Source organism: Nothoprocta perdicaria, unplaced genomic scaffold, assembly GCF_003342845.1.
Source record: "Nothoprocta perdicaria isolate Ctin4 unplaced genomic scaffold, notPer1 scaffold_101, whole genome shotgun sequence".
NCBI lineage: Eukaryota > Metazoa > Chordata > Aves > Tinamiformes > Tinamidae > Nothoprocta > Nothoprocta perdicaria.
The window spans coordinates 1032289-1044533 of NW_020454106.1; the positions used below are offsets into that span (position 1 = coordinate 1032289).

General features: G+C 38.7%; 1 protein-coding gene across 2 annotated transcripts in view; it reads right to left on the minus strand.

Annotated features, from left to right (window-relative positions):
- Positions 1-714: 714 nt before the first annotated feature.
- The window catches only part of LOC112948564 (L-threonine 3-dehydrogenase, mitochondrial), an 11671-nt gene continuing 140 nt past the window's right edge, over positions 715-12245 (minus strand). Inside the window, exons 1-9 of one of the 2 annotated variants that reach the window (XM_026040826.1) lie at positions 10485-10592; positions 7308-7509; positions 6903-6945; positions 5950-6020; positions 5151-5300; positions 4873-5045; positions 4161-4251; positions 3381-3650; positions 715-3204 (exon numbers count right to left, since the gene is read on the minus strand). In XM_026040826.1, the coding sequence (XP_025896611.1) occupies positions 3065-3204; positions 3381-3650; positions 4161-4251; positions 4873-5045; positions 5151-5300; positions 5950-6020; positions 6903-6945; positions 7308-7491 (1122 nt within the window). In that variant the 5' untranslated portion in view covers positions 7492-7509; positions 10485-10592 and the 3' untranslated portion in view covers positions 715-3064. Of the gene's footprint in view, positions 3205-3380; positions 3651-4160; positions 4252-4872; positions 5046-5150; positions 5301-5949; positions 6021-6902; positions 6946-7307; positions 7510-10484; positions 10593-12245 lie in introns of those variants that run through there. The other variant, XM_026040833.1, reaches the window with a different exon arrangement.

Genomic DNA, 12245 nt, shown 5'->3' on the forward strand with positions numbered 1-12245 from the left:
TTTCACTCCTGCGGCTCAAGGAGAGGCTGCACCACTACGCAGCATCCTTGGATCATTGTCTTTAGCTGTTTTAAACAAGGATAATAAAACAAGGACGTATCTGTATAGGTTTTTATTAAAGTACTCATTGTTCATGGCTAACGATAGACAAAAAAATACTCTTTTTTTTTTTTTTCTTTTCTTCCTGAACAGGTAATGTAACAGTTACAGTACTCAAATGTTACGAGAGAAGTCTCTGCCCCAAAAAACTGAACTTCAAAGTGGTAGCAAAAGTTATACATTTTGTATCACGTCAATTGGTCTAACACAGAAAATACTTTTAACAAAGCCACGGGGGTCATGGGGAATATATGGAAGAGAAGGGGGAAAATGCATGGCCATAGGTTGAAAACTAGAATTTCAAACAGGAATTAGACTAGGTAGCCATATCTCATCACATTGCTTGACTATCCCATCCTTACCTCAAGCCATATTGTAAAAGACAGTTGTTTGATTTCATATTTTGCAAAACAGAACTTTCTTAAATGGTGTCAGTGACAACTGGCAGAAGATTTCTTTAAAATGCCATAGATTGGTGTTTCATCTTCACTGCAACATCCTATTCAAAGTTTTTGTGCAACACCACAACCAAGAAGGGTTTGTATCAGAAAGAACATTTTTGCTTAACCCAAGCTTTGAGCTAGAATAAAGGAGAAGACCTCTAATTGTGTCTGAATCAGGGAAATGAAGTCAGTTCCACCAACAAATCTATGCATATATACTAAATGCAAAGAGTGGGTGTATATATACATCAATATACATATTGAGAATATGTGTATAAGGAGAGTGAATCATGACAGACTGGAATAGACAAGACATTTGTGATCGTAACAAAGCCTTCATTTGATGTCTCAAGCTAACAGTTTAGTAGAAGATAATCCTGTTTTGGCAGAGGACAAAATCTGAGCCAGTCTTTTCTTGTAGGGTGTGATTGAGACCAATTTTGCTGGCCCACTGGGCCAAATATTRCATGTGAACAATGTGAAAACTACCACAGTGGCCACCATTAAAAAAAAAAGACTCTTAAGAAATGTAAACACTGTAAAAAAAGTTTCAAATTGGGCCACATCCCTTGAGATTAAGCTTAAATAACTGGAAAATCCATATTTCAATAGATTAAACAGTATGAGATACATACAAAAATCAAGAAATAAAAGTTCAACAAATGCTTAAAATAATAGCGTTTCACCACAGAGTCGTCATTTGAGGGTTGCTTTCATGAGAAGACACATTCCATGCAGAATGCAGTGGATTTCCTCACAAAGAGGCAAAGATCAGATCATGCAGGGGTTACAGAGAGCTTAACAGTGAAGAGCTGTTCACAGAAAACACAGTGAACGAGATGTAGACAAGAAAATATTTGAGAATGAGATTCACTGTGAATCCACAAGATTCGCTGGAGTATCCAAGACAAAAAAAAATTGATATTCATAACTGGAAATTCCTTACGTGAAGTTATTCTGAAAGTGAATTACATTTTTCCCTGAAAATAATAAAAAAGTAGTAAAAGTTCCCAGATGCCATTTATCAAAGCATGATATTACTACAGTAATATAGCCCAGATTTACACCACAGAAATCAATAATTTTATGTAAAAATGGCTCTCCTGAATCTCTAGGTTGTCATTTCTTGTTCTCCAAGTCTCTGCAGCAGCCTCTGAGTAGGCATCTTATTTATCTGCATCTCCTAAGACTCTCTTAATTATCCCTAGATCTCCTGTGCATGAAACTCAAACGAGTGGAATAATCTTTAACTGTAACTAGAAACTACTAGGAAAAGATTGAGAACTCCCCATCATTCTATAGGGAGGGGAGTGGAGGGACATCAGTAATTTAGGCCCCTTGGCTCTAAACAACAATCAATCTTTCACATTAAAGTCAACAGCTTGAGCTTTTGTTTTTATGTGATGAAGCCAGACAAGAATGGCAGAAAAGGCTGCCATTAAAACCCTGAAATAAATAAATATAAGAAGATAACAGTTTTTGCTTCTGGATTCTTCTCTAAAGGATTAAAACATATAACAGTTGCATACACATATCTAAAAATATACATACAGCGCACATGAAAAAAATATAGTGAATGTAGTGAACACGAATGGTTTCAAAGGCTGACACGACTCTACTGTAAGTCTACCTTAATCAGCCCACCTTCAAAATTTGTTCCAGGCAGTGTATGATCATGCAGGACGACAAACAACTGGGAAAACAAAGGCAAAAATTAACAATAACCCAATTCCCAGGCCTGGAATTACGCCCTGGATTTGCATGTACAAACCTATCTCTAAGGTTAAACTGAAGGCAGCAGCATTTTCAAAGAACAGGACAAAACTTAGCTTGTATACCCTGGTATTTTTGAAGCACTGTGAGAATTCAAGTCCTAATTCCCTTCACATTTATAGGCCTCAAAAGAATAATGCCACATTTTAYGCCTTACATATAGGCAAGTGTAGGTTTATATAGCACTGCGTGTGTATGTATATAGGAACTATTAACTACAGTCTCATTTCAAACTAAAATTGCAACAATCCCTGCAATTTTGAAACGTGAAGTATTTCTAATCTCTCAGCTGTAGGCAAAGGAAGAAGAAATAATGCTGTCTTAGTACGACATAACTTTCACTAAGAAAGCAAAACACATATTGTTAACTCTGTATAATACGCTCAAAACAGCCAGGTTGACAATATTGCCCATGTCCTTTGCTAAAGGACCACCAAGCAATAGGAATGATTGGAAAGTCATCAGGCAGGAGTATGTGGTTTCTTTTTTTCTAGCTATTGAAGTGTGAAAGTTTGAGATCTCCGTGCTTGTCATCGGTGCTATTGTCAGAAATGGTACCAAGTGACTTGTTTTATCTAACTTAGCTATGAGTAGTAAATGCCAGCTACAATATTTTTCTGTCCAACTCTATTGTTACTTATGGAAAAAAAGTGATAATTGACATGCTGTAAGACTCAGAAGACTATAAACTAATTTAGCCATTTCTTCCTGGTCCTCTGTGGAAATGTGGAAACATCTTACAAAGTATTTCAGTTAGCTTGAGCAATCCTGGAGTCAGATCCAAGGAAGCTAAACATTGTAGTCACCAATTCAGGGAGGTCGTAATCATGTTTCCACCCCCAATCTTTCCGGGCGTTGCTGTCATCAAAGTTCATTGGCCAGCTGTCAGCTGCAGTGAAAAGAGAGAAGAAAAAAAAATAAAATCATGAGGTATAAGAAGGATCTCTTGAAGATATATTATCACTGGCCATGTAAGCCACCAAAGCAGGATTTTGAAACTTCAACTGCACAGCAGTAATTAAAACTGTCTAAAAAGGAAAGATCACCAAAGAAGAGGGTACTAACCTATGGCCTGTCTGACTGCATCCACGCTGTAGGTCACCTGCAGTTCAGGAATGTGCTTCTGCACCTCCTGGGCCAGCTCTTCTGGAGTGAAGCTCATTGCACTGATGTTGTATGTCCTCATGCTCAGTGCCTCAGCAGGGGCCTCCATGACTTCTAGAGTTGCCTTCAGGCAGTCATCGATATACATCATAGGGAGACGGGTGTCTGGCTTTAGGTTGCACTGGAATTTGCCAGTTTTTATGGCATCATGGAAAATCTGGACAGCATAATCTATATAAAAAGATAATGGACATTTGTTCTCATTTGACTCCCTTTACTGTTCATTTTATGACAGCTAACTAAGACATCAACTGTCCTATCCCATCCCCAAAGTTTCCTGTCTAATAACTTGGTTAAAAACAAAAAAAACAAAAAAACAAAAATAAAGTGCATGAATTAAATTGTACCACAAAAGTACTGGATGCCAATTTAAGCCTTTGATGCTATTCTGGCATTTGTACATCACAGCAGAATAATAGAGTTTTAAAAAAAGTTCTTAAAACTTTTAAAGGAAATAATCTCAATGATTGTAATTGACCCAAATTTCCTCTGATTACCTTAAAAGGCAAAGACTATAAAAGTATGTCCTAAGCTGGGAGTAGGCACAAGTACTGTCCCAGTTTTCTATTGAAACAGTTACTCTATATGGCCCAGGACTAAATTTCTATAAACATATTATAAAAACTACATTTTTTTTTGTGTTTGCTATTCTTAGGGCACTGAGAAAAGCAAGTCACTTACCAGTTGTGCCCCCTCCAGGTTGAGAGTCAGCAGATATAATTCCTGGATACCTCAGGCATCGAAAGTCTAGGCCGTATCGGTAATGGTAATACTGGGGAAGGGAGAAACAGTTTTACAAATCAAGATTAAATCAGGCAATTTGTTTCCACAAAACAAATCTGCTTGTCCCATTTTAAGACCTTCCCATGATAGGAATGAAAGAGCAGGACTACCAAKTAGGAAGTCCCTGTTCCTTGCAAAGTAAGCTCTCTGCTCATACTTTTCTAGCTTCCATTCACACACTTAGTTATGGATTCTTTATATGAATCAGCTTGTAATACTAGAGTTAGTGTCAAGAAATTGGCAATTCCTAAGTTCTGAAACACTTCTGGGTAGTAAAACCTCCAGAACTGACTTTTTTCCTGCATGAAGTATTACAGTGAGAAGAAAGTAGATATCAAGTATTACTTTTAAAAATTTCATGATTTTAAGAAATAAATAATAAGTTGTGCACATTAAAAAAAAACCTACGGCTTCCATCTGGGGGGTTAGTTGGGGAGAGAGGAGAGGAGGTTATTTTGTTTGGCAGAAGCCCACGTTTTTCTAGTAAGCCTTCACTAAGTTTTGTGAGCTTCTTTTTATACTATGCCATTTACAATGGCTGGTAATGCAGAGAAGTCAAAACCAAAAGAACTAAAGGGAATGATGTCTAACAGCCTCTTCTTCCACTTACTTCTCCCATGAGCTCAGCGTGCACCTTAGAGACTCCATAGATTGTCCTTGGTCTCTGGATGCAGAGATCAGGAGTTGGATCTCGAGGAGAGGTGGGTCCAAAGGCTCCAATTGTGCTGGGAACAAAGAGTCGCAAATTGTGCTCAGCTGCAATATCCAGAACATTGTGCAAACCTGGAACAATAAACAGGATTTTTCAGAATGAACATTGCATTTTCCTCAGGCCTCTGTGGAAGTCATGAACTGAAATCACTGTTGCAGAGCACTGAAATCACCTACCAGTAATATTTACAGCTCTGGCCAGAGGGACATTAGCTTCTCCAACAGCGCTGAGCAAAGCACTATAATGGAACAACCAAGTTATTCGGTTATTCACCACTATTTCGCGTAAATTCTTGTAGTCCAGGATATCCGAATAGATAAAAGGACCTAGAAGAAACGGAACCAAAAGGAAATTGAGTGACAAGAAGAACGAAGGTCACRAAAAACTCAAGCTGAAGCTCGGCTTGCTGGTTCTTGCCCAAGTATCTATTCAAGATTTGACTGCACAACAAAACACATACCTTCCCACAGCAATGCTCAAGTAATTAGCAGAAACATCTGCTACTATACTACTCAAAAATCCAAGTATATTAAGCAGTGAAGAGGAAGAAAGTTAACTCATTCATACCTCTAAAGAAAATGTAGTAAGCTAAACTACAATTTTTTTCAGTATAGAAAAAAAAAACACAAATTTAAATTCCAACTTGTTTAGCCTTAAAGAATAAGTGCATCTGTTTTTACAGCAGAAGTACAAAAAACAGGCCCAACTCTAGTATTCATTTCACTCAACATAAAAAGGCAAAGACACTGTAAAACAGAAAAACATACACATTTAGGAAAAGGCGATGTCCTACAGAGAGAGTCAGTGTTTTAGAAAGATTTCAAAGCCAAAAGGAACTATTCAGAAGTTTTGAATGATTTTAATTTGATTTTTTCATTCCATTTCATCCACACATTGTTTAGACTTTGATGATCTGTTTACTGACCTCAGACGTAAGGTCAAGATTTTTTCCATATGCTCAACCATGTCACTTACCACTATAAAAAACATTATCTGCAGGCTTTCTAATGTCAGACAAGATCACATTGTTCTTTCCAAAACGTTTCCTGTATATGAAAAAAACACAGMCACACATAGTATAGCTAATCCACAAGCTTCTTTTTTTGGCATTCTGCTATTTGGTTTAGCAGTAGAAATATCTAAACAGTAGATACCACCGAGAGAGTAATTTCTGACTTCTGCTGTTCTAATCAACACAAGATTAAAGCAAGTTTGATGGAGGAGGAGTACATTCCAGCTTTCTGCTATTTGCAGAATTCTTAAATATATCTTAAAAGTAGTTGAAAACACAAGAGTCACAAAAAAAGAAAGAGACAGAYATAAGTTGTGTTTTTGCTGCAATCAGCTCATCTTTCACCAAGTCATAACAAATTCAAGATCTTGTATCCTCATCTCCTAATCTTTATTTTTCTTTAAAMTCTACTCAATATGAGACCTTACTCCTGAAGCTACTAAACTAAAATTCTGAGAGATTAAAAAAAAAGTCATAAAGGCTAACAATTGGATATTTAGCAAAGTACTATATATATTTTGATTTTTTTCCCCTCCACACAGCCACATAATGCCTGTTTAAAATCCCAACATTCGCCTCTATTGAGCACTCAAATCCAGCAGTATTTTGCTGCACYATGAAAAAAAACAAGGAAAAAAACTGAGCTTACTCTGAGGGTTCAAACTGTGAATACTTCCATTTAAAGTCAAATTGAACTCAGTGTCACTTGCATAAAATTATATTATTTTTGGACTCATGACCAAAATACATATAGAAAGCACACCACACCAGTACACCTAAATCAATCACAGGAATAACAAATTAATTTAGTTCATCTGGTTATTTACAAAACCAAGTATTTAAAAAAAAAATAAAAAAGGCAAAACACACACTACTCAATTCCTCACTAAGAGCAGGTCACAAAACCATCACGTACCTCAGAAGTTTAGCGAGTCCTACGCCAAGTTGGCCAAGACCCCCTAAAAGACAAGAGGCAATTGCTAATCAGAGAAAAAGCGTTAGCAAAATACAGAGTTCTATTATGAAATATATGACAACCAAGTTCTRTTCTTCCAGAGAGATAAAAGGGTTTTGAATTATTTTCAATGACAATTGAATAACTTGTTTTAGCTTTATGGAATAAAAATAGCAAAAAGTTTACAYGGGACCACAGTGTTATCACCCTATMGGGAAGCTCATCACAATTCCAGAAGATTTTGGCAGATTTTTCTGCTCCTTTCCCCTCAATTTCCATATTCTTCCCACTAGGGAGGAAGAAAGGGAGAGAGGGAACTTGACAGAGAAGCTGGAGCAAGAGCACAGTTCTGACAGGAATCCTGACCTGTAATTAGCACCCGAGGATGATCCGACTCCGAAAAAGACACCGAATGAAAGCTGGCATCAGAGGTCACCTGGCGGGGTGAGATCCCAAGGCATCGCACGGGCACGATGGAAATCCCACATCCACAGCCAGAGCTTTGAAGCAGCTGGTTCACTGCTCTGCTCACGCTTTTCACAATTGGCATCTTTCTCCTTTAAATCTGCTGTAACAAGGAAAAGAAAGTATTATTAGTCATAATGCCTCACCCATATTCTTTAACTTTTAAAACTTTTAAAGAGCATCTTAATGGAGGATTTAAGAGGGATTTGGCGTAAGCGAAGTCCCAGCKAAGGTGCCAACCCAGAGCAGCGTCTGCTCATGGCAGCCTATGAAACATGAGTAGAGACTATGTATTCACCACAGCAAGCACAAGAAAATATGCAGCACAAAGAAGCTGGAATAAGTAGGGAACATAAAAAACGCTGCAGTGGAAATTTGAAATAGTATCATTTTGTAAAAGCCATTAGAAACCATGATTTCAGGCATAAAAAGTCTAATGTCGAATTTTAAGTTTCGGCTACCACGATGACAAACTTTCCCTCAAAAGTACCTGCAATGAGTCTGTGTAGAATGTCACAAATAACTGAGTCATTCTGATGCAATACTAAGGAGGTTAGGTTAAAGCACCAGAGGTGACAATAAATTTCTTTAAAGAGCACTGCTCCACTCAAACTTAATGCACAGGATGGGCAGTGTCAGGAAGCAAATAAAGTAGATTCAGTCTTTGATTTACCCAGAGCTTTTTAGGGGTGCTACTTACTTCACAGTAGTCAGATAGAGCTTGCTGACAGTAACACATTGAAAAGTATCCTCGCCTTTTTTTTTTTTTTTCCTCTCCCCTTTAAAAATGAGCTACATGCAAGTTTGTCTTTCCTTTTCTCTAAATCTTTTAGGCTGGGAATGTGTAAACCAGAATAATGCAACCCCAAAAATTGCACATACATCCTCCCCTAGCCTCTTCTGTGACTSCATTTTATTTCTTCTAAATATAAAATTCTTCAGGCATAGTTACTTAAATCCTTCCTTATCTCCGCCTGAAGAACTTTTAGCACTCTTCCCCAAARTGATATAAACACCAAATTTCCAGATGATAATGTATTTTTAAACTAATTTGCCTAACATTACCTTGTCAGCTCTTTTGCATATACTTTTGTTGCATGTATTATGAATAGCAGGGTGGGGAGGAAGAAAGGCCACAGCCACAAGCTACTGCAGCAGATATTCACACACATATATATTATCACCAGTTCACTTCAGCACTAATTTCCAGTCAGAATAGAAAAGCAAACAATGACTTCACTGATCCTTTCACTTATGGTAACACACAACACTGGCAATCTTTTGGATATGTTAAGGAGTCTTTGCTGTTCAGATAAAGAAGACTTGCTAATGAGCTGCTACATGGTTAGTGAGAGACCAGTAAAAAGTGTTATTWAAAAAAAAAAGCATATTTATATCTTAAAATTGATGGAAGTGACTTACTCTGAGATGCAGCAGCAATTTTTCCTCTATTTTTCCTTTTCTTTTTAGGCCTCCTTGTCTGCTTACCCATTTATTGCACTGGGAAGTGCGCTCAATTTGAATCCCAATGAATTAGCCAAACCTCGGCTGTACCTAACAGCCATAAAGCCATTAGGGAGATCAGTTTGGCTGATAAGAGACTTGGGCGAGGGCCAAACCTCCAGTCACAGGGTGACGGGGCCATTGCTCAACACACGGGCTTTGCACAGCAACCCTGTGATTCCTTGTCCCAAGCCAAGCCCATATAATCCATTTAAACTCTGCTCGCAAAGCTAGTGCAAACAAGCTGTTCTTTGAGCACTGAAAGCGCAGGCTTAAATTACACAGGTGACTAATGGATATCCAAGAAGTCAGGCAGCAATTTGAGAGATGTTTTTCCTATCTGAATTCTCTCTGGTGTCAATTTGTACAGCTCTGACAGTGCGTCTTATCTTCAGTGACGATACTAATAAAATTCCTCTCCTCTATAATCTGCCTTCACAGAACGGAGATGCTCTTATGCCATTTTCAAGACTCAGTCCCTATATGAAGTGTTCTTGAAATTAACCTACAGGTGCAAAAATAGCTAGGGATGAAGAGAGGAAGACATCAGAAGATAGACAGGCATGTGCTGATAATTTGTTATCATAAGATACATATTTCCACCTAGGAAACCAGCATAATGAATAGTTCTTTAAAGAGCCATGATAATGCTTTTCTGTTAAAAAAAAAATACTAAAGCTAGTTTAGCTATTTTAGGAGGACTTCCTATGATCCCCATCCTGCAAAACTTCCCCTGGGAGCAGCTAAAAGTGCATTTTACATTTTGAGCTCTACAGTCTAAATACACATACCAAAGCTTTTTGCTATAAAAATGCCACCCTAGGATGAAAGCAGTTTTTCCACCCGTTAGTCTGGTTTCTCCAAATTCACTTGCAAAAAAAAACCCCAGACTGGCTTCAACTGAAAAATTACTGCAAGTCAAGGCTGAGTCAGAACAGTAAACACTACCAGTCACTAAAGAAAAATAAATAAAATCCTTCTATCACCACACGGTACAGTCATTTCCGAGAAGACCATTTACAACATGCATTTTCTCCTATTTCAAATATGAGGAAGAGGAAGACAGAAAAAAAGTTCTAACTAGGTAATAAATACTAAAAGCTACTAGCAGAGGCCCAGATAGAAAGGAAATTAACAGTGTGGGATAAAAACTTCACTGAACAAGCACAAGGGAAGGCTGCCCCTAACACAAAGCAATTTGTTTTCTCCATCTAAGTGGAGAAAACAAATTGCAGACTTGCAATTCCAAGTTGCATTCACATTGCAAACTTTCTGATAGACCACGGCTTCTTATTTTAGGTAACCATTTAGCTATTATTCATATTCTTAAACACAGAAATATGACCCTCTTATACCATATTACCTTCAACTGCTTTTTCAGAGTGTTTTTTCACTAATTATCAAGCTGATAACGGCAAACATTAATTCTGTTCTTTTCTAGGTTAAGCAAAATAAGGACAATTTATCCTAGAATATGAGGCTTATTTCCCCCATGCCGCTAACTTAAATTAATAAGCACACATTATATTTATGGATAATGCAATCCCACAGGGAATTTTTCCCTCCCGTCCTTACCTTCCCAGCAGCTGGTAACAGAGCAGGAGCAGCAATGCCAGGGCAATTTAAAGGACACTGCCTCTTTGGAAAGCCAATCAAAATCTTACGGAAAGTAGGAGTTGTCTCCTACCAAAAAGAAAAAAAAAAGTGTATGTACGCCAGAGCAGCGTCAGCCAGGGATATCACATCATCCACATTTGCTTAATTTTGAAATGCCCATAACTTTAAGATAGGCAGAAAACTGAAACTTGGCAATCAGCATCTTTAACTAACAAAAAAAAAAAAAAAAGGACATTCTGGGGTTATCTATGAAGGTCGGGTTTGAAACTTAATGGCTTGTAGTGCAAAGGATTAGCACAAAGCAAACACACGTTCAAATGTAAAGTGCTGCTCTCCCTTGGGTGTCAGAAAATTTATATATTTTCTAAGGAGATTGATTAAAGGGGGGAAGGGAGAAAAAAAGTTCCAAAATTGACTGGAATTCAGTAAGTCTGCAGCTATTTCTTTGTGAGACTTTGCAAGMGAGGGTTAAATAAGCTGCAAACACCTGCTGCTCATATAAAAGACAAAAATATGTTTATAGAAGTTAGCAGTTTCTTATGTTTTAGTTATTAATAGATTATTACAGTGATAGGAAAGATGAGGAGCTTAGAGTCTGATCTGGAAAATCCCTCAACATTAAACTTGAGAGAAAATGGAGAAGAGAGAATTCATCAGAAAACACAAAATTTCCTACAAAGTTTCTGGCTCCTGCTGCAGAGCAGGAGGTTCCTACATTGGGCTAATCCAAAAAGCCTAAAATTTGTGTCTCTCAGAGAAAGCTACAGCATTCCCCAGGATAGGGATCTTGCAGATTGCCTGTTCCTGGTATTTTAAAAACTACTGGCAGTGTCACAAATAGTTTAAATCAATGCAGCAAACATCAAGCTACTGTTCTGAAATCACACTGCTCTCCAAATTGCCTGGTTCTCCTGCCTTAAGGACACAAAAAGTTCCTCTGTATTTTCCAACTGCAAGAATTGCTTAAGATTGCAAAGCTTTGGGGGCTCCAGAAGCCAGAGACAGTCAAGAAAGCCAGAAATAGCCCCMAAAACAACAAGAATAAAATACCTCCGATAGCCAGAAAGACTCCAATATCCAATAAAAGCAGTACCTGCTCCAGAGCGGGATACAGGGACCCCGCAGGTGCTGTCTGGTGTGGAGAGAGCTCTGTGTGGGCCTGGCTATATGTTATCTCCGGCAGGCAGCTGCCTAACCCCAAGTTAGAACAACCTTGAGGCAAAAGGCTCGGTTTTAGTGGGTGACGCAAGTCCTGGCGGGGGAAAGATGACACGGGATATCCCTGGCCGAGGCCATGAAGATACAGGTTCACTGCCCGGCTGCTGGAGACACAGCCAACATCAGAGCCCGAGGGCCGGAGAAAAGAAAAACCGGTTTTATATCACCTAGGAAAAGGAGGCTGCTACTTGGTGATGGTGCTTTGCAGTGCCGGGCCTAGAAACAACCCGCATTTGGGACAAAGGGGAGGGGGATATTAAAATAAATAGATTATTGAATGAATAAATAAAAAGGAGCAAGGCAGCACTTGAGACCACAGCTCTGATTTTCGGTGGATATTTTCCCCCTTTTTATTTTTTTTCCTTTTTTGCCCCTTTTTGGCCCCAAAGGATGGAGTCGCCTCAACCCTGTCCCCTCGCCCCGGGGTGAGTCAGCAGCTCCCGCCGCCGCGGAGCGCGCGGGAGCGCCGCCCGCCCCCGAGGGGAGCGACCGTTGCGACCG